The sequence below is a fragment of the Corylus avellana genome, chromosome 8 (assembly GCF_965113065.1).
Source record: "Corylus avellana chromosome 8, dhCorAvel1.hap1.2, whole genome shotgun sequence".
Lineage (NCBI taxonomy): Eukaryota > Viridiplantae > Streptophyta > Magnoliopsida > Fagales > Betulaceae > Corylus > Corylus avellana.
In genome coordinates, this window is record NC_142497.1 from 20,213,260 (window position 1) to 20,234,300 (window position 21,041).

The 21,041-nt window shown below is 34.3% G+C and overlaps 2 protein-coding genes across 2 annotated transcripts; both read right to left on the minus strand.

The window, feature by feature from the left end:
- Positions 1 to 10,691: 10,691 nt before the first annotated feature.
- LOC148584244 (18.5 kDa class I heat shock protein) lies at positions 10,692 to 11,380 on the minus strand. Its single transcript, XM_088518902.1, has one exon. It carries the CDS (start codon positions 11,171 to 11,173, stop codon positions 10,730 to 10,732), a length of 444 nt encoding a protein of 147 aa, XP_088375028.1. The 5' UTR covers positions 11,174 to 11,380; the 3' UTR covers positions 10,692 to 10,729.
- Positions 11,381 to 14,683: 3,303 nt separating this feature from the next.
- LOC148584245 (receptor-like protein 49) lies at positions 14,684 to 18,539 on the minus strand. Its single transcript, XM_088518901.1, has one exon. It carries the CDS (start codon positions 18,537 to 18,539, stop codon positions 15,543 to 15,545), a length of 2,997 nt encoding a protein of 998 aa, XP_088375027.1. The 3' UTR covers positions 14,684 to 15,542.
- Between the last annotated feature and the right edge of the window lie 2,502 nt (positions 18,540 to 21,041).

The following is a 21,041-nucleotide window of genomic DNA, read 5'->3' on the forward strand; positions in this document are numbered from 1 at the left end:
AGAATGGGCAACCGAACCACCCCTTAATCCAATTAGGTGCTTGGTCACCCATAAAAGCCCTAATGCGGTGGTTAACTACCCTCTCAAGACTGACAAAAATTCATAAAGACGAAGATTACTATCTAATTATATATATATGAGCAATTTGTATATTTCAAGTCCAGAGTTTACAGGTATAAGTTACGCTTTCCGTCCATTTTAATTCAAAAATATAATATGGGGTGCAAAATATAATGAAATAGTAATATGTACAATTAAGTGTCACAAATAGTAGTATGGAGAGGTCTTTGTAAATGGAATGTCAATTCGAAGGGCATAAGCGTAATTTTATACTTTTTTAAAAGGTAATTTCATAATGAAGCTTTTAAATTTTTTCACTTAAACATTCTCTTATTAAAAAGCAATAAATATTGAGATATCAAAATTTAGAGTAATTCTAAAAGTTATTCTTGTGTTCTTGTATTCCTCTAAGTTCGAGGTGACTTCTAAAATTATTATTTAATCAAAATTCAATAATGATCAATCACAAGATCAATAGTGTTTTTAAAAGCTACCTATTCTTGAAAGAACATAAGAGTGACTTCTAACATTACTTATATATTTAAGTTACATTTGTCTAATAATCGGGATGTGGCACTATCAATTAATTAACTATTGAATTAACTTTTATTAAATAAAAAACAAATTAAATATGTATATATAAATCAGTGGCCGACAACAATAAGAGAAAGTTAATTTTGCAACCATATCACGTTTACCAAAAGATTACTCGACAAGAGAAGTGTGAGGCTATCCGTTTAATAGAAATTTTGTTTCCACTGACATTTTGTCAATGGATGTTTGCCAAAAGCATTGAGGAGAAAAACAAATGCATCCACGAGAAAAACTTGGTAGGAAAGACTTACAAAAGTCTTGTTCCTCCAACCTATCCAACCAAATAAAGAGCAACAAAAAAGAGTCTTGCCCATCTCATCTAATGAAGGCTACTATCCTACGGATGAGTCATGTTCCATTACTAATTGTTATGGTGTTTTCATTTATTTTAGTTAATGGAATATGTTAAAATATTTATTAAATTATTTTTTTATATTTGATTAAATTTTTGGGACAATAAATTATTTAATCTGGTATTAAAGCAAAGGTCATGAGTTCGATCCCTCACTCCGTGAATGTGCTAAGTTGAGTAAAGTCTCATGAAAAATTAGCTTGTTTGCTAATGTTTTTTTAACAACATAAAAAGCATTAATAAATAACCAAACACATAAGTCACTCAAAATTACTTTTACTTTTATTATATCACACCACAACCAAAAAAATAAAAGAGAAACGATAAAAATCAATCACTTAACTATCTTTTAACCATCTCCATATAATAAGTATGTGAATCTAGCATTGAATTTTTTAAGGACCCACATGAGTTCACAAATCCAATAGTAGATCCTTTAGATTTACAAAAGGACATAGTTGAAAGAATAATGTATAACATATCTCCAAATTAAAAAAAAAAAAAAAAAACAAAAACAAAATTTTAAAAGTATTAACAAACGAGCCTATCAATCTTAATCTATGGCTCTTTTTTCTGGTCGGCCACCATCACAATAAATTAAATTGACCCTGAAAAGTGTGAGTGAAAACAGGTGGAGGAAGACCCAATTAAGTCTTCGCTGAGCTCCCTTTTGATGCAATGCCCCTCCCTTCCAACAAATTGTGTTGCCGTGTAGTGGGGTTGGACCCTTTTTCACTTTAAGTATTTAGATTGGGATATGGAGAAACTTGTTTTCAATTTGAATACAAAATTTGTTCTCGGTTTGAAAGACCAAACTAAAAAATATTGTCACCTGAATGATTTTATAAATACGCAACCAAATAGATTGTTAGATTTTTACGGAACCTAAACTTTTTAGATTCGTTAAAGGAAAAACATAAAACAAAACATTCTCATTTTACCCATGTCATTCTCGTAACAAATACAAAAAATAAAATTGAGGGGTTAAAATTTTGATTTTAAAGAGATGATAGGGGTATTTAAAAAAAAAAAAAAAAAATGTGGAATACACCACCCAAGTCTCCATATACTTCCGCCCCTGTCCTTATATAAGCTTTATTGATTATTAGTTACCAATAATTGACACCATGGGCCCATATTGAAATTAACAGGCAATTTACATGGATAAGACTCAAAGTATGGAGTCTTTGCATCAAGATAAGATTTATTTTTTGTTGTCTATCGTCTTTACATTTGAGATAAGCTTTAAAAACCAAAGTGGGCGGACCATAATAAAATATGTGACTTCTTATTTATTTATTGTTGTTTTTCTTTGTATTTATTATCAATCAGTCAAAGAGTGTGTTGCTCAAAAAGTCTTTACTCTTTTTTCTCAACTATTAGCGCCTAATTTGTTTTTGTGAAATTTATGTAAGGATTGACTTCAAGTCATGCATGCTTTACTGATTATTAGTTGCAAATAATTGACATGATGGAGCCCATATCGAATGTCACTGGCAATTTACATGAATGAGACTCAAAGCATGGAGTCTTTGCATGGAGATAAAACTTATTTCTCATAATGGTCTATCGTCTTTCCATTGAGATAAGCTTTAAAACCCAAAGTGGACGAGCCAGTATAACAAATGTGTCATGCCTTGCATATTTAAATAATAATAATTTTTAAAATAGGTAAAAAAAAAAAATTAAGCTATATTATTAAATTTAAATGTTAAAATTATTTTTGAAGATTATGAGAACCGAATGATCGATATCACTATTGATCAATTGATGGAACCCTAGCACTGAACAAGGTTTCCATTGATCAATTGATGAAGGTAACAAACGATCAATTAGCAGTTATAATAAATAAAAACAACGACCATAAAACCACATTCTCGTGCATGAATATTTATAAACCACCATATCGTCCATAACCTTCATTTTGGTCATCTCTAAGCACCGAAAAATCTTAAAGTGATAGAGAGAAAAGAAATGAGAAGAGGGAGCGAGTTTATACTTGGAGGAGTCAATATTCCTCAAGCCTTGAAAGCTTATGATTTGAGGTAATCATTTTAATATAAACCTTCATACTCTATTTTCTACGTTCTTATAAATGTTTAATCTATATCTAAGTTATGTTTCGCTATTTTCATAACTATGATATAGTCATCTTTTGAAAGATATGGTCTTCGTACAAGTTTAAAAATACCCAAAATGAAGCTTACCTTTTTCCTATTTATTTTGGGTTTCACTCTTCTTTTCGTTGGTCATATATTCAAATAAAATATGTTTATTTTAATTTTAATTTTTAATTTTTTTAAAAATAAACATTAAAAGAATGCAAAAGAAAATATAAAGCTATGAAAATTTTGTTTCCACATACATTTTGTCATGGATGTTTGCAAAAAGCATCGAGGAGAAAAACAATTAGTAGATATAATCATCTTAGTTTGTCATTAATTATGTCATCAACACTACCAATTAAATGGATCCACGAGAAAAACTTGGTAGGAAAGACTTACAATAGTCTTGTCCCTCCCACCTATCCAACTACACACACACACACACACACACACACACAAAAAAAAAAAAAAAGGTCTTTTTATGATAATTATGGTGTTTTCATTCATTTTAGTTAAAAAAATGTGATAGAATATTGATTAAATGATTAAATTTACTCTTTTTTTTTTTTATCAACTTAATATTTTAGGACAAATGGTGATTTAAAATGATATCAAAGTTAATTCACCTCTCATTTAATTAAATATTTCAAGTTGTTATTTACTATAAAGAGTCGACAAGGTGATAAATTTATGATGTGTTGGGCAGGATAAAGTCTTACTAAAAATGAACTCATTTGCTAATGCTTTTTATGACTACATTTTTTTTTTTTTTTTTAACAAATAACTGAACACATGAATCATTCAAAATTAATTTTACTTTTATATCAAATCACAATCAATATATATATATATATATATATATATATATATATATATAAAACACCATTTAAAGAGCAATAACAACGAACCCTACAATCTTTAACTTGTCGGCTCTATTTTCTAGTCGGCAACCATCACAATAAATTCAGTTGACCTGGGAGGAAGACTCTGAGAAGTATGTATGAAAATGAGAAGGGAAACAGGTGGAGGAAGACCCCAAGTCTACTGAGCTCCCTTTTGATGCAATGCCCCTCCCTTTCAACAAACTTTATTTTCGTGAAATTTATATAAGAATTGACGATCATGTCATCCTAAATCCTAATACATTGGCGAAAGTAGAATTTTAGGTTTGAGAGACAAAATTAAAAAATAAAAAATAAAATTGAGGGCATAAAAATTTAATTTTAAAAGGATTATTAGGGTATTTTTTTTAAATAAATAAATTGTGGAAGACACCCCAAGCTTACATGTATTTCCGCGCCTCTCCTAATATTTTAGCTTTATTGATTATTAGTTAGGGTTTGTTTGCAAGGACGGAGCCAGCCAAAATTTTTTTTTAGTTCTTTAGATTTTTTTTATTAAAAAAAAATTATTTTAGTTGTTTTTTATGAAATAAAGACTATCGTAAGGGCAAAAAAAAAATGAGCATTTGAAAGTAAGGGACAAAAAATAGACATTTGAAAGTAGGGACAAAAATAAAAAATAAAAAATAAAAAATTAATGGATATGGCACAAAAAAATTAAGAATAGGGCCAAAAGTTTTTATTGAATACGGCTAAAAAATCTAAAAATTGGGCCAAATTGTTTTTTTGGAGGAGCTCAAATGACCAAACTTAAAACTTTTTTTCTTTTTTTTTTTACTTATTTTGGGGGGGACCATAGCCTACCCCGGTCCCCCCTCCCTCTGTCTCCGGAAACAACCTTACAATAAAGAATCGAAGAGGCTCTAACTAGGTTGTCATATTAATGCAGTTGTTGCCTAATTTCTTTTGAGTGTGATTAAATTTATAGATGGGGGTTGTGGCTCCGACTAGCTGATCATGTGCATGCTGAAAATATAATGTATGGTTCCAATAACACGACTTTGAGTCGTGCGTGGCCGACCAAGAAGAAGTAAGAGAAGATGACCTTATAGATCGAGCTCCATTATTTGATCTAAGTCCGAATTTCTTTCATTTTCCGAGTGCTTTGTGAGGTTTACTTGGCTCCTGGCCATACGTTTTGAATCATTGGTCTTCCATTACAAGACTAAAAGAGAGTTGTTTTGTTATCTTCCTTTAATTCTTTCTAATATGCCATATATAATTACTTTAAAGAGAAGTAATACATGCATGAAGAAGCAAAATAAGCATAGCATTCCTCAGTGCTAGCTAAAGGATATTAGAAATTCTTTGGTATCGAGATTATGTAATTTGTATTATTTCTCTTTGCTAAAAGGCTAATGAGATTTTTAGTAAAGATTTTTGGCATTTTTTTTTCTTTATTTATGAAAGTCAACTAAATAAATTAATAATTCTAATACGTCTATTAACAAGGATTATTAATATATAATTGGAGGTCATTGCTTCAGCCACCCATATATTGTTGGGTTTCACTCTTCTTTCCCTTTCTGTATCATTAGTGGAGTTGACCCAAGTGGCCAGTCAAAAATTACAACTTTGGGTCATAGAAAGCAGAAAATTAATAGGAATGTGGAAGACAAGTGGAGGTGGGGGAATTCCTACCGGTTCTGGCACGGCAACGTCTTGGGGAGAAATTTGATGTTGATCAGTAATTTGGAATTGTAGGAATGTGATTTTTCACGCGTTTGGAAGGAATTTGATAGAATTTTTGGAAATATAGCATTCTCATGTTTGGTTTACTTATATATAGGTATCATTAATTAGGAAAGACTTCTCTTTACGAAAAGAGAATAACTTTAATAAGGTCATGGTGTAAATTGGGTGTTTTGCACCCTTCAATAAAAATCATACATTTCAGCTTAAAACACAAAAAAAAAAAAAAAAAAAAAAAATAATAATAATAATAATATAACCCTTTACACCAAATAATTCCCCTTCTCTTGACAACATACACATTGATAAAATCATGAGATTCACCATCTTAGTTGATTTTGGAGATTTCGGCATTGAGAGCTTGGAGTTGGAGGTGGGTGGGGGTTTTGTGGCGAGTGGTAAGTATTGGGTTAGAATTAATGAAAAAGTTCATGGAATTGATTTGAATTAAAGATACGATGTTTTTATCTTCATTGTATTTGATGTTTTTACCTAATGTGTCAAATTTCTATTGAATACCGTAAAAATGTGTTTTACATCACATCCTATAGAATGTGCTCTCTTAGGAAAAGTAATTGATATTTATCATTCTCCTGTACTTTACTCATGTGAACCCTACATATTCAGTTATTGATTTTTGGTTATTTATTTCTATTTGCTAAAAGGCTAATGAGATTTTTTTGTCTAACTAATATTGCTTTAATATCTGAAATCTTGTAACTTGGCACTTTTGTATTTATGAAAGTCAACTTAATAAATTAATAATTCCAATGCATACTTCTATTCACAAAGATCATTAATTATTGGAGGTCATTGCTTCAGCCATGGGATTAAACCCATTTATTTTTGGGTTAATTTCACTCTTCTTTCCCCCTCTGAATGAAGATTCTTATTTGAATCATAAGTGGAGTTGACCCAAGTGGTCAAAAATTAGAAAGCAGAAATTCTAGAATGAAAGGAGGAATGTGGAACACAAGTAACAGAGGTGGGGGAATTCCGACCGTTTCTTGCACGGCAACTTTACATGTTTTTGAAGGAATTTGATACAATTTAATTCTGAGAATATAAGATTGTCATGTTTGATTTATTCATAGGCATTTTGTAGGAAATATTTGTTCTTCCCAAAATATTTTTATGTTTCTCTGTTCAAATGTATAAGGCTATTTAATACAAAACTATTTAAAAATCAAACAGAAAATGATAAGGAAGAAAAACTATATAAACTGTGGGTTTCTTTAATTTCCCAATATATAAACTGTTTATACTATTTTTTTTTTCTTTTTTTTTTTCATCCATAACAGAATAAAACATGTTGATTTCCATTTTAGTAGAATAAAGTAGTTCCTCACGATAATTATAGATTTTACGTTCATTTCTATTGTGGGATAAAATAGCTCCTCACTTTTGTATACAAATTTTACAAAAAAACCCAGGTAATGGGATTATTTTATTAATGCATCCTACGTACATCAAGGTTACAGGCCCAATATAAGGTAATGGGGGCCCATGACGAATATCAAACCCAGAATTTCAAGCCTAACATGAAAACAAACTCCGGCCCAAACTCCTCGTGAAAACCCACAATTTGTTCAGGAACATTCTAGCAAGTGCCTTTTTTCTTTTGGGGAAACTTCAGAAAAACCCCCCTGAACTTCCAGCCATTTTGAAAAACTCCCCCTGAATTTTCAAAACTCTCACTTCGGCCCCCTGAACTTTGGTTTTCTCTCACTTTTGATCCTTTTAACATTAAACTACGTCGTTTTGGACTCCAAACTACACCGTTTTGGGCTTCAAAACTACATCACCGCCTAACCCAAAACGACGTCGTTTTGAGCATAATATTAATATTAAAAAAAAAAAGGAAAATCAAAATAAAATAAAATAAAAAAAAAAAAGAAAAAAAAAAAAAGGAAATCGGGGGTGGCTCAGGCCGGTCTGGGGGTGGCCGGACCACCCCCTTGGCTATGGGCCACCCCCAAAAGGCCCAAAAAAAAAAAAAAAAAAAAAAAAAAAAAACTGCGGTGGTTGGGGGGGGGGGGGGGGGGGGGGGGATGGGGTGCATTTGGGGTGGCCGAAACCCCAACCCTAAATGCACCCCATCCCCAAGGGGCTGGGGGTGGTTTTGGCCACCCCATACGGCCGGTATGGGGTGGCCAAAACCACCCCAGCCCCTTGGGGGTGGTCCAGCCACCCCCAAATGCACCCCATCCCCTTTTTTTTTTTTTTTTTTTTTGGCCAAGGGGGTGGCCGGACCACCCCCTTGGCCATGGGGGTGGTTCGACCACCCCCAGATCGGCCAGGAGGTCCCCCGATTTCCCCATTTTTTCTTCTTTTTTGTTTTTTTTTTTTTTTGTTTTGTTTTTTTTTAAAAAAAAATTTAATTAATTAATTAATTTCTAAAACAACGTCGTTTTGGGCTGGGTATGTGTTGTAGTTTTAGGACACAAAACGACGTAGTTTTAGAAAATGGTAAAATGGGTATAAAAAGTCAAATTGTTTGACTTTAACATTAAAAGGGTCTAAAGTGAGAGAAAACCAAAGTTCAAGGGGCCTAAGTGAGAGTTTTGAAAATTCAGGGGGGTTTTCAAAACGGTTGGAAGTTCAGGGGGGCTTTTTTAAGTTTCCCCTTTTCTTTTCTCGCGAAAATACTAGAATGGTCCTCTCATCACTTCAAATACCCAGCCTATTGGAGGTCATGGTGCAGAATGGACTAAGGTACTGCCCGAAAAATTTAAAGAAAACATTGGCGAGAGGGGTTACATTGTGAAATGAGCACTCCAAACGGAAGTTTTGGCACACGATGCAGTGGGAGGATTTTTAAGTCACTATGATGGAATTCAACGCTAGAGAGCATTTGCGAAGGAATTCCAATGATATGCCGACCATGTTTCAGGGACCAAAAAGTGAATGCAAGATATATTAGCCACGTATGGAGAGTAGGTTTGAAATTAAAAGGTGATCCAAAAAAGAGGTGAAATAGAGAGAGTTGTAAAAAAACTTATGGTGGGCGAAGACGGGGAGGCCATGAGGAAAAATGCTAAGAAATTGAAGGAGAATGTTGAACTTTGCATTAAAGAAGGTGGTTCTTCTTACAATTCCATGAACAAGCTGGTGGAGATGATCAGGTCGTTTTAATATGACTATGGAGGTCTAATATTTTTAATAATTTTTTTTTTTCCTTTTCTTGTCCCTCATATATTATACCGTTGAATTGCCTTTTACTCCCTAGCAAAGAGCTTTTTCTTATTTATTAGTTGGAGAGGCACGTGCTTGATTCAATGTTTGATAATAATATATGTAATTTTTTGTTTGGCAAGTAGATAGACGTTCATTTAGAGTAAAAAAGTAGTTTTTTTTTTTTAAAAAAAAAAAGATAAAAAAAGTAGTTATGAATTAATGAGTATATATATATATGGTTTATACATGGGTTCAACCAGATGACCCTGATTAGCAGTTATTATACGAAGTTTTAACCGAATTTCATAACCTATGGCCAACAACATAATTGAGTCGAGCATGAATTAAGCTTATATGAACCGATTTTGAGTTTTCTCGTTAGCAGTTTCGCTCGCTTCCATCACTACCTACAATTGAGGGTCATTTCTTACTAGGCAGACATCTGCTTTCCTTTTGCCTGATAAAAATCTTTCAAATTTTCTTTCAATCAACTGCTGAGAGATAACTCACACACTAGATTTTGTATATAATGACCACAATACCCCCAAATCACAGTCAATAGTAATTTTTGCAATAATTGAATCAATGAATTAATCAGGACTATAAAGTCTAATCAGACAACACAAAAGTTATAGTTCAAAACCCAATCACATCTGCAGCTCCCAAATCCTTCAAAATCGTCCATGTGCTTTAATGTAATTACTGTCAGAATATATAATCACTAATGATTTTTATTAGTTTGTTTAGCTTGTCCGTGCTAATTAAATTCTAAAAACACTCAATTACCAAAATTCTACTATAATCTCCTCCGTTCAGATTAGGAGTAAAGATCCTCCCTCTCCAATCGAAAAAAAAAAACACCTCACCATATATTTGGAAAAAGAAAAAGGAAGATTGTTGAATAATGGGTAAGTGGGAGGCCAAAAAGTGGATTGAGATTTTTATAATTTCCTTTAAATTTGAAATTATCAAATTCATAAATTTTAATCGTTCAACTCATCTAAGTGTCTAAAATAATTCATGTTTCAGTATTTAATAACTCATCTTGCTCATTAAATTTTCTCATTAAATGCTAAAACATAGCTTATTTTAGACGCTTAAATAAAATGATTGGTTAAAATTTATGAATTTGAGAATTTCAAATTTAAGAAGAATTTTAAGCGATCTCAATAAAAAACAAAAATAGGGCTAAATATATTGACCCATAAATATCCACGAAACAGGCCCAATAAAAGTTAAGAGGAATGCTAGGCTTAGAGCACTAGCAGCAGACTTCCTATAGCTCATTTATTTCCTTATGTTTAGGAAAAATCTCAAAAAAACACAAAAAAACCAGAAGTCCTAAATATAATCAACATCACTATAAATGTTCAATGCATTATTATAAAAAAATGATTCTCTCTTCTCTTTTATTAGTTATAATTATAAAAAAAAAAAATAATAAATAGTATTTAATTCATATAGGAAAAAATAAGAGAATCTATCATGAAGTGTTTTTTTATAGGGAATAAAAAGTAGTTTTATTTCCTAAATTGAGGGAAAATAGTAGGAAAGTTGTTGCTAGTGCTCTTACAAACACATTTTGCAAAAAAAAATTTACGAACTGATGTGGCAAAGCATGATTGGTATAAGATAAATTCAAATTTTGAGAAACCTCATTTATATCGTGGCACGTCAGTTTGTAAATTTTTTTTTTTTGTAAAATATGTTTGTAAGCCTAATATTTTCTAAAAGTTAATTTAGTTCGTTACACAAAATCCAAATTGTATTTACTTATCCAATTTATTACAATTATTGAACACTTTATTTATTTATTTCAGGACCAAAACAATGCAACGGATACAAGTTCAACCCAAAATTTCAATCGCTTTAACGTCAGGCTTCTTGACCTCCTCCTTTGGAACAGTCACAGTAAGAACCCCATTCTCCATGGACGCCTTCACCTCCTCCATCTTCACATTTTCCGGCAGCCTGAACCTCCTCATGAACTTCCCGCTGCTGCGCTCCACCCTATGCCACGTGTCCTTCTTGTCTTCCTTCTCCACATTCCTCTCTCCGCTGATCTGGAGCACTCTGTCGTCTTCGATCTCCACCTTCACTTCCTCCTTCTTCAGACCCGGAAGATCGGCCTTGAACACGTGGGCTTCTGGGGTCTCCTTCCAGTCGATTCTGGTGTTCACAAACGCAGAATTTTCCTGAGAAAGTTCGGGAAAAGTGGGGAAGGGGAAATCCTTGAAGGGGTCAAAGACACTGCTTCGTCGGCCACCGAAGAAACTTGGGATGATCGACATTCTCACTGCGATTCTGATGTTCGTTGAAAGACTGTATGGTTGATGAGAACTTCTTCGAATTGCTGTTTGTAATTGTACTCGGAGTTGGTTGTTTGCCGGAGGAGGGATAGGCTAGGTATTTGAAGTGATGAGAGGACCATTCTAGTATTTTCGTGAGAAAAGAAAAAAGGCACTTGCTAGAACGTTCCTGAACAAATTGTGGGTTTTCACGAGGAATCTGGGCCGGAGTTTGTTTTCATGTTAGGCTTGGAATTCTGGGTTTGATATTCTTCATGGGCCCCCATTACCTTATATTGGGCTTGTAACCTTAGCGTACGTAGAATGCATTAAAAAAATCAAATCCAAAAAAAAAAAAAAATGCATTAAAAAAATAATCCTAACAAAATTATCACATAGTCTAACTTTTCTTATATAACCTTAATAATATCCAATAAAAAATAAAAAATAAATAAATAAATAAAAACAGATAGTAGCATGTTTACTGCTTCTTCTTTTTTTTTTTGAAAAAAATATTGACTATCATATAATAATCTCAAAAGATAAAGCATAAAAACTCCATCAAAGAACATCACAAATACACTCCGGAATCTCCCATCCTCACTTTATCCACGACATTTTGTTTTGCCACATTCGCTAATCGATAGGCCACTCTATTAAGATTTCAACTAAAAAAAAAACATTACTGCCTTATTAATAAAAGAGTAAAGCTAAATACTATATTTTCATCTTACAATTATCTAATAATGTGAATGCTTATTTATTTATCATTGACTTTATTTGGATTTATTCTCAATCAGTTAAGAGTAGATACTCAAAAAGTCCTTACTCCTTTTCCCAACATCAATAAAGTATTACAACTCAAGCTTTCTATGAAGGGGTACCATATAACATACAACATGTTGAGATAGAATTTTAACTCGAAATTGAGTTAAATGGTATGAATTGAATAATATTAAATTCGTTATTCATTTATCTAATATTATCTTATATGAAACCTTGTGCTCCTACAGAAGTTATATGCCCCTTCTACTATCTTCTTGTCACTATTTGAGGTGTTAACTTGCTGTTTTCTTGTCACTGTTTTCTATCTTCTTGTCGTATGGTTTTGAGTCCCAATGCTCTCTTTGAGGATGGCACTAGGAATATTGCACCCATCTTAATTTACTGTATTGCTGAAATGGTTTTAGTTTCTGGTTTACTGAAATCAAGAAGTTGCCAATTAAGGAAAGTCTGTCTTTGGTTGATAACTCCTCTGTATTGCATCAATATTATGGCTTTCTGAGTAGCATTGGAATTCTTTTGCAGATGAATGAGTTTGTTCTGAAAACTAGTTAATTGGTTGGCCTTGAAGCAATGAATATTGGTGTTATCAAATGAAGGCTTCATCATGGTAAGACAATACTTCCATCCAATTACATGGATCCATTTTTTTTATTTTGCTGAACAGTGAAACGAAAATGACAAGAGTGAATTAATCATGATAAACTGGAAGGCATTGCTCCTCATAGCTATGACTAGTGCCTCGGCCTTGGCCTCGGATTTCTATATCTACGTCTTTGATGTTATTCTTTTCCAAGATACAATCGCGGGAAGATCTTGAAAAAAATGTGGTCAACATGTTTGTAATACCATATCCAAAAATATCCTCCACCTCTTCCAAAACATAAGAGGCCCAATGACAACTCCAATGCCAAAAGCAAATCCCAATTCAGCACTTGTGTAATTCCTCTCAATCATACTCCTATGACTTTCTTCATATGCTGGAAGTGACAATCGTGGCTCCTCATATGTGAATTGTGATTTCAAAGGAAAGCCACACAATCTTTCATTCCCTTCAAAGGAAGTTTCCGAAAATGTTGCAAATTGTTTAGTCGATGGAATTTGCCCCACCAATTGATTGAAGGAAATGAAAATAAGACCAGCGGCAAGTTGCACTGGAATCTTATCAAAAAGTTCATTGCTTGATAGGTCTAGTGACTCAAGATTACTCAATTTTTTCAAAGATAATGGAATTTGGACTGTGAAAGCACTTTGAGTTCTCCTATTTCTTCAGATATAGGACGATCCAAACCGTTGCAATAAAGTCAATAGTGGTGAAGATTGTTAATTCAATTAACAAAGAGATCAGTAATTAGATATTTCTGGCGTGCAAGTGGTAGCCTTTATTGCCCACAATTTTTTGTCTGACTAAATGTAGAGATGAGCAGCTCATGGCCGCCCATGTTCAACATCTCACAAACTGAAAGTAAGCTGAAAATATGGCTCCCTTTGTTTAAGCATGGGAAAAAGAGTGAATAATGTTGCCGGCCGGAAGCATTGACGAGGAAAACATGGTAGATATGTGCAATATTATCGTCAGAGTTGTCATTAATTATGTCATCAACGCTACCAAAGAATCCTATTTCCTTCCATAAACATTAATGGCATCAACGCCCGCAACCAAGCCACTGACCAGAAAAACTTGGAACCAAGACTTACAAAATTCCAACTTCTCCAAGAAATAAAGAAGACAGAGCAACGAGTTTTGCCCATCAACTGACTCTGGTGGACAATCAATCCTCTGCAACTAGATTGATGATGTGACACAAGAGGGGCCATTTAAGAATTATCTCAAGGTGTTGGGGGATGAAGAAGTCGACACTAGAAAGACAGAGAAACACTTTTGAGCAAGAGACTGCTTAGAGGAAAAAAAAAAAAAGCAGGGAAATTTTTTGAAGGATATTAGGTGTTTGATGAGCCAACATATATAATAATAATAATAATAATAATAATAATAATAATAATAATAATAATAATAAAATAAAAAACAGGGGAAAAAGACATGAATTCCTTCTATATACAATGTTTGATGAGTCAACTGTGATCATTTGATAATTAGGTGTTTGAAATTCTTAAGAGGCTGTATTAGCTGCCGTCAGTTAGGTTATGTCTTTGTTTTCCTAATGAACAAGTTTTTTCTTTTTCTTTTGAGGAGATTCATCTAAAACTGAATAGCCTCACATGCAATACTTTCTCAATCCAATGGTCTGATCGATTGAAACTAAATAAAGAGAACAAGATTAGTGGAGCCAGAAACCATTTTCATTGATACATATAGGATTCATCCTCATATGCTTTCCAAGCACAAGCAAAACAAAAATAAAGCACTGAAATAGGAAAAAATAATTAGAATTAAAAGAGGTACACTGGTAATCATCTTGATTAACAGCATCACAAAAGTACTGAGCGTGTATATCAGCAACTGAACATAACTGCCACTGGAGAGGCCTTACAGACTTCAGCAAACTTCCTCCAAAGGAAGCTCATGGAGTAACATATCTCTACAAGTGAGTGTATATTGGAGCAAGTCAGTATCAACCAAAAGCTACTTTACACTACTTAACTGAATAATTGCAAAATGAAGCATGAATTTCAACTCAAACACATTATAATGTCATCCAAGACCACTTCCAATACCATCTAAGAGAAAACACTATTCAATTATTCATCATTTTAATACCCTTCAAAGATATGCAAGTAATGGAGTTGTCCTTTAAGTCAAAAGTCATTTTCACCTATGCCTCTCTAAATCTGCTCTTCTATTAAAAGTGTTTGGATAAATTTCACACACAGCACTTGGGGAAGATTTTCTTCATCGTCATAGAAATTGATAAGTCTAATATCTAGCCCTACAGCTTCTCGATCTAGTCCTTTCACAAAGCCTTTCTCCTGCAGAAAAATGACTTCTGCAACAGGAGGTCTAAAACATATATAGGGTCTGCAGATTTATTAAGTAAAAAAACATTTCTAACTTATATCATTCATTTGGCTTCAAAGCCACTGTAGATCTTCTTTAAGTTCAAATATATGAGTTGCACATTGAGATGACTTTTGAAACTAACCATAGTCCCTATGGAAAAGAGGATGTGAGCACAACAGATGGTGAGCAAACATAGAACACAATCTAAAGTTAGGAGTGTAGATAAAATTCCTTTCCATTTCCATACTTCTAGACAAAATATTCTAGCCCCAAAAGATCTGCTTACTAAACCATTATTCATTTCTCTTTCCAAAAACTGAATTCGTCTCAAACAATTGGATAACCCCAGCTGCCAACAAATCCCAATACAGACATGCACCAAATGAGTAAAATATATCCAGACATCAAATCTATACAGCTATACAAGACAACCGTAATACAAACAAAACCACACCAGAAGAGTTCTGCTGGTGTTGCCATGTAAAGTTAAATTTTCCATTGGAGTCATACCTTAAGAAAATGACAGCATCCAATCACGTGCATCCATTTTTTCATTTTGATTTATATTGAAACTGAAAAAGCAAGTGTTTATCATGACAAACCTGGAGGTGTTGTGCCTCAAAACTGAAACTAGCGCCTCGGCTCCTGATTGCGGAATGCTCGTCTTTGACGATGTTCGTTTCGGAGATACAGTTTAGGGAAGATCCTAAAACCAATGTCATCAACATGTTTATAGTACCATATCTTCCATTTCTTCCAAAACATAAGAGGCCCAATTATAATTCCGAAGCCAAAAACAAATCCTAGTTCAGCGCTTATATAATTCCACTCAATCACAGTCCCAGAATTGGAATGAGATTCTTCATATGCTGGAGGTGACAACCGTGGCTCCTCATGCGAGCACTGTGATTTCAAAGGGAAACCACATAATCTTTCATTTCCTTTGAAGCAATTTTCTGAAAATGTAGCAAATTGCTTGATGAATGGAATCTGTCCCACCAATTGGTTGAACGAAAGGTTGAGGACCGAAAGGAAAATAAGACCATTTGCGAGTTGCATAGGAATCTCTCCGGTAAGCTTGTTACTTGACAAGTCTAGAGACTCAAGATGACTCAATTTCCCCAGAGATGCAGGGATTTTGCCCGTGAAAGCATTATGTGACAAGTTGAGATTATATAACAGGGTGAATTCCCCAATTTCTTCAGGTATAGCACCTTCAAAGTTGTTGCAAGAAAAATCAATGGTGGTGAAAATATTTAGAATCTTCACAAGTTCCACCTCTAAACCTTTGGTGATAACTATTACCATATCTCGATAATAAAAACTACCAATATTAACTTGGATGTGATCGAGCTCAGAGGTTGCCTCATGTGCATTATCCATCACTGCCATCCAAGTAGAAAGGAGTATTATTGGAAGTTTACCAGTAAAATTGTTTGAGGCTACATCTAGGATTTGAAGCATCGGCCAAGGGACATCAAGCTTTGGATGAGCAATGAGCCCGTAAAATTTGTTAGATCGCAAAATAAGAACCTTCAATATGGTTATTCCGTTCAAGTAAAATGGGAAGGTATCCTCAATGTGGTTGTTCCCAACATCCAAGACCTCCAAAGAATGGCAATTCGCCAAAGATTTTGGTAACTCTCCTTCGAGATGGTTTTCATTGATAACTAAAGTTTGAAAATAACAAGACTCTGGAAATGTATCAGGAATTGTACCACTGAGATTGTTTCTCCTTAAACTCAACACCTGAAGAAGAGTCCCACTCATCTCAATCAAGCATTGAGGAATTTTGCCACTAAAGTAATTATCAGACATATCGAGAAATCGAAGATACGTGGCATTGCATATCGATACAGGGATACTCCCATATAATTTATTGCTTGAAATAGAAAAGAATTGTGTGGAATCAAGGGACTGGCCAATGCTAGCCGGTATGGCAGAATGGAAATTATTCATCGAGAAATCCAAGTAGCTCACAAGTGGGAGAACTGGGAGTTGACCATGGAACTGGTTGGAGCGAAAGTCTAGATATCTTGCAACAGGAAGAGAAAGATTAAGGATAGGCCCTTCGAGAGTCACCAAGAGGTTATAAGAGAGATTTAGAAATCTAAGTTGAGGAAGTTTCCAGATCCAGTTGGGCATCTCTCCATAAATCTGGTTTTTTGAAAGGTCTAAAGAGTATAAACTGGATTGGTTTCTAAGGAAATCGGGGATTTTTTCCAACTTGCTAGAAGCCAAGCCTAAAGAAGCAATTTGGGGGAAAGGGGGTGATGAAAGGTTAAAACCACTATATTCAATCAACAAATTGGAGCCATCAAAGTTGTTTGAAGAAAGTGAAAGGATTTCAAGACCTCGAAGTTCAAAGATAGACATGGGTATTGGACCTTCCAAGTCGTTATTGCTCAAATCAAGTTCTTGTAGCATGTAAGAAGAAATGTTAGAAAATTCTTTGAGTTGACCAGAAAATTGGTTATTGGAAAGTTGTAATACCTGCAATGATGGAAGGGAAAAGAGTGAAATTGGAATATCCCCATTCAGTGAATTGTCACTTAAATCAAGAATCTCTAAATTCAGAAGTTCTGCCCATTGAGTGGAAGCAATCTGACCAGTTAGATTATTGGAAGAAAGGTCTAGTTTGGTTAGATTCTTGGCCATACTAAATACTGGAATTAATCCACTAAACATGTTCGATGACATGTCTAAATAGACCAACTGTGTGAGGTTGCCAATAGAATGTGGCAAAGAACCTTGCAAGTCATTGTATGATAAGTCAAGCGTCCGTAGTGTTGGAATCTGGAAGATCTTTTTCGAAAATTTTCCATTCAACCCAGAAGAGGAGACTTCCAAAGATGTCAAGTTTTTGAAATCTGCAAAAAATTCTGGAACTGGAGCAGAAAAGTCGTTATAATTCAAACGAATAATTGAGAGGGACTTAAGATTTCGTAAAGATGAATCAATAGGGCCTGAAAGATTGCAGTTTGACAAGCTTAACACTCTCAAATTTGGTAATGAAGATGATAAGACCTGACACCACTTGTTACCTTGTGCTGATATAGCTACACCATCAAGATAAAGTTCGATAAGCTTTGAAAGGTTCCGAAGAAGCATATTTAAATTTGGTTTCTCAAGATAAAGGCCATTGTTGATAAATAAATCAAGAGTAACCAACCTTGTCAAATGCGAAATTGCAATAGGAATCTGCTCAGCAAACCCAGCATTGGATAGATTCAAATAACTCAAATTCTTAAGCTTGCCAAACTTTGATGGAATCTGAGAATTGTCGAAGCCGTTATAAGCCAAACTCAGGCTCTGAAGATGTTGAAGATTGAAGAGGGTGTTTGAATTGTCAAGTCCACCCGCGATGGATTCATTGGTCAGGTCGAGACCAATAACATGTCCCTCATTACAGGTTATGCCTTCCCAGGAACAGCAATCAAAACTTCGATTCCACTTAACAAGTTTTGTGGACATAGTAGGATCGAATGTAAGGTTGTTCTTAAGTTGCAGCAACAAGGACTTCTGATTGCTACTACATTGGCCAGGCAACCCAAAGACAGAAATGGTGAGGAAAAGTGAGTAAATGGCCATCAAGAAAAGCCACGATAAGACTGCAGGAAGTCTCATTGAAGGCTGTTACAAGAGATAACCTTACAATAATAAAGAATCGAAAGGTTGTTGCCTAATTTCTTTTGAGTGTGATTAAATTTATAGATGGGGGTTGTGGCTCCGAGTAGCTCTCATCATGTGCATGCTGAAAATATAATGGTTCCACTAACACGACTTTTTGACCTGTGACTTTGAGTCGTACGTGGCCGACCAAGAAGAAGAAGTAAGAGAAGATGATCTTATAGATCGAGCTCCATTCTTTGATCTTATTTAAGTATGAATTTCTTTCAAATGTCTTTCCTTTTTCGAGTGCTTTTTGAGGTTTACTTGGCTCCTGGCAATACGTTTTGAATCATTGGTCTTCCATTACAAGTGGAGTTGACCCAAGTGGTCAAAAAGTAGAACATTGGGTCATAGAAAACAGAAAAAGAGGAATGTGGAAGACAAGTGGTGGTGGGGAATTCCTACCGGTTCTGGCCCGCACGGCAACGTTTTGGAGAGAAATAAGATACCATCTTATTTATTTCCTTTATTTTTCATCCATAAAGCATTAAAAAAATAATCCTAACAAAATTATCACTTAGTCTAACTTTTCTTATCTAACCTTAACAACATAATGTGACTTCTTATTTATTTCTCATTAACTTTATTTGGATTTATTCTCGGTTAGTTAAGAGTGGGTACTCAAAAAGTCTTTACTCATTTTCTCAACATCAATAAAGTATTATACCTCAAGCTTTCAATGGAAGGGTACGTACGTACCATATAACATACAATATGTTAGATATAATTTTAACTCGAAATTGAGTTAGATGGTATGAATTGAATAACATTAAATTTGTTATTCATTTATCCAATATTATCTTATATGAAACCTTATGCTACAGAAATTATATATATGCTCCTTTTTCTATCTTCTTGTCACTATTTGAGGTGTTAACTTGCTGTTTAATTTCTATCTTCTTGTCGTATGGTTTTGAGTCCCAATGCTCTCTTTGAGGACGACACTAGAAATATTGCACCCATTTTACTGTATTGCTGAAATGGTTTTAGTTGGTTTACTAAAATCAAGAAGTTGCCATATAAGGAAAGTCTGTCTTTGGTTGATAACTCCTCTGTATTGCATCAATATTATGGCTTTCTGAGTACCGATGGAGTTTACTGCAGATGAATGAGTTTGTTCTGAAAACTTGTTGATTGGTTGGCCACTTGGCCATTGAAGCAATGAATATCAGTTTTATCAAATGAAGGCTTCATCCTTCATCATGGTAAAACAATACATCCATCCGATTACATGGATCCATTTCTTTATTTTGCTGAACAGTGAAACCAAAATGACGAGTTAATTAATCATGATAAACTGAGAGGCATTGCTTCTCATAGCTCTCACTAGTGCCTCGGCCTCGGCCTCCGATTTCTCTATCTACGTCTTTGATGGTATTATTTTACTAAGCGGAAGTAATTTCACTTGACAAATTATTTGCAAAAAGATGTACTTGAGTTAGATTCTTGCACTTGCTGAAAATTGGAATCGGTCCACTGAAATTGTTTAATGACATGTCCAAATAGATCAATTGTGTAAGGCCGGCCATTGAACTTAGAATTGATCCACTAAATCCATTGAACAAAATGTCTAAATAGACCAATTGGGATGGCCGAACCACCCATGGCCCTTGGGGTGGTCCGGCCACCCCCAGAAATCAAACTCATATTTTTTTTTTATTTTCTTTTGCCCCTTTGGGGGTGACTGGACAACCCCCAATGGCCATGGGGTAATTCGTCCACTCCAGACAGGCCATGCGAGGTGGCTCCAGCCACCCCTTGGCCAAGATGGGGTGGCTGGCCTCAAGACTTTGTCTGAACTAAAGATTGCATCACTGTTCTCTCAAACTACAAAAAAATTGCAATTTTGTCTTACAAAAACACAAAAATGATTATACAAAAATTTCAATAAGATGAAGTACCCTTATAAATTCAAAATAAACACTAATAAATTTTATTTAAAACAAAAAACAAAAAAAACAAAAAAAAGAAAGAAAGTGGAAGAGCTGGCCACCTCAAGGTCACGAGGTCGTTCAACCACCCTCATGGCCAAAAAATTAAAAAAAACGAGTGTGACTAAACCACCCCTAATGGTCCAATTCAAGTTCAACCACCCCCTAAATGGCTGAACCACTCCTGACCATGTGGAGTGGTTTGGCCAACCTCATTTGGCTGATGGGTAGGTTTTAATCTATTTTTTAATTTTTTTTAATAAAAAAATATTAATGCTTCTTTTGTCATCTGAGGTATATTGCAATTTTTTATAGTTTGGAGGGGTTGATGCAATCTTTAAGTCAGACTTGAAGGACATTGCAAATTGCCTATTAATTTGAAGAGAGTATGTCTAATTTTTTTCAGAAAAAATAAAATAAAATCATCGACCACATTTAACTATATGGCTAACCAGTTGTAGGCTGGCAGCCCATGGTGAAAGACAAGTTGAAGTCACATGTCATAACGCAACGACCTTTGGAAGAA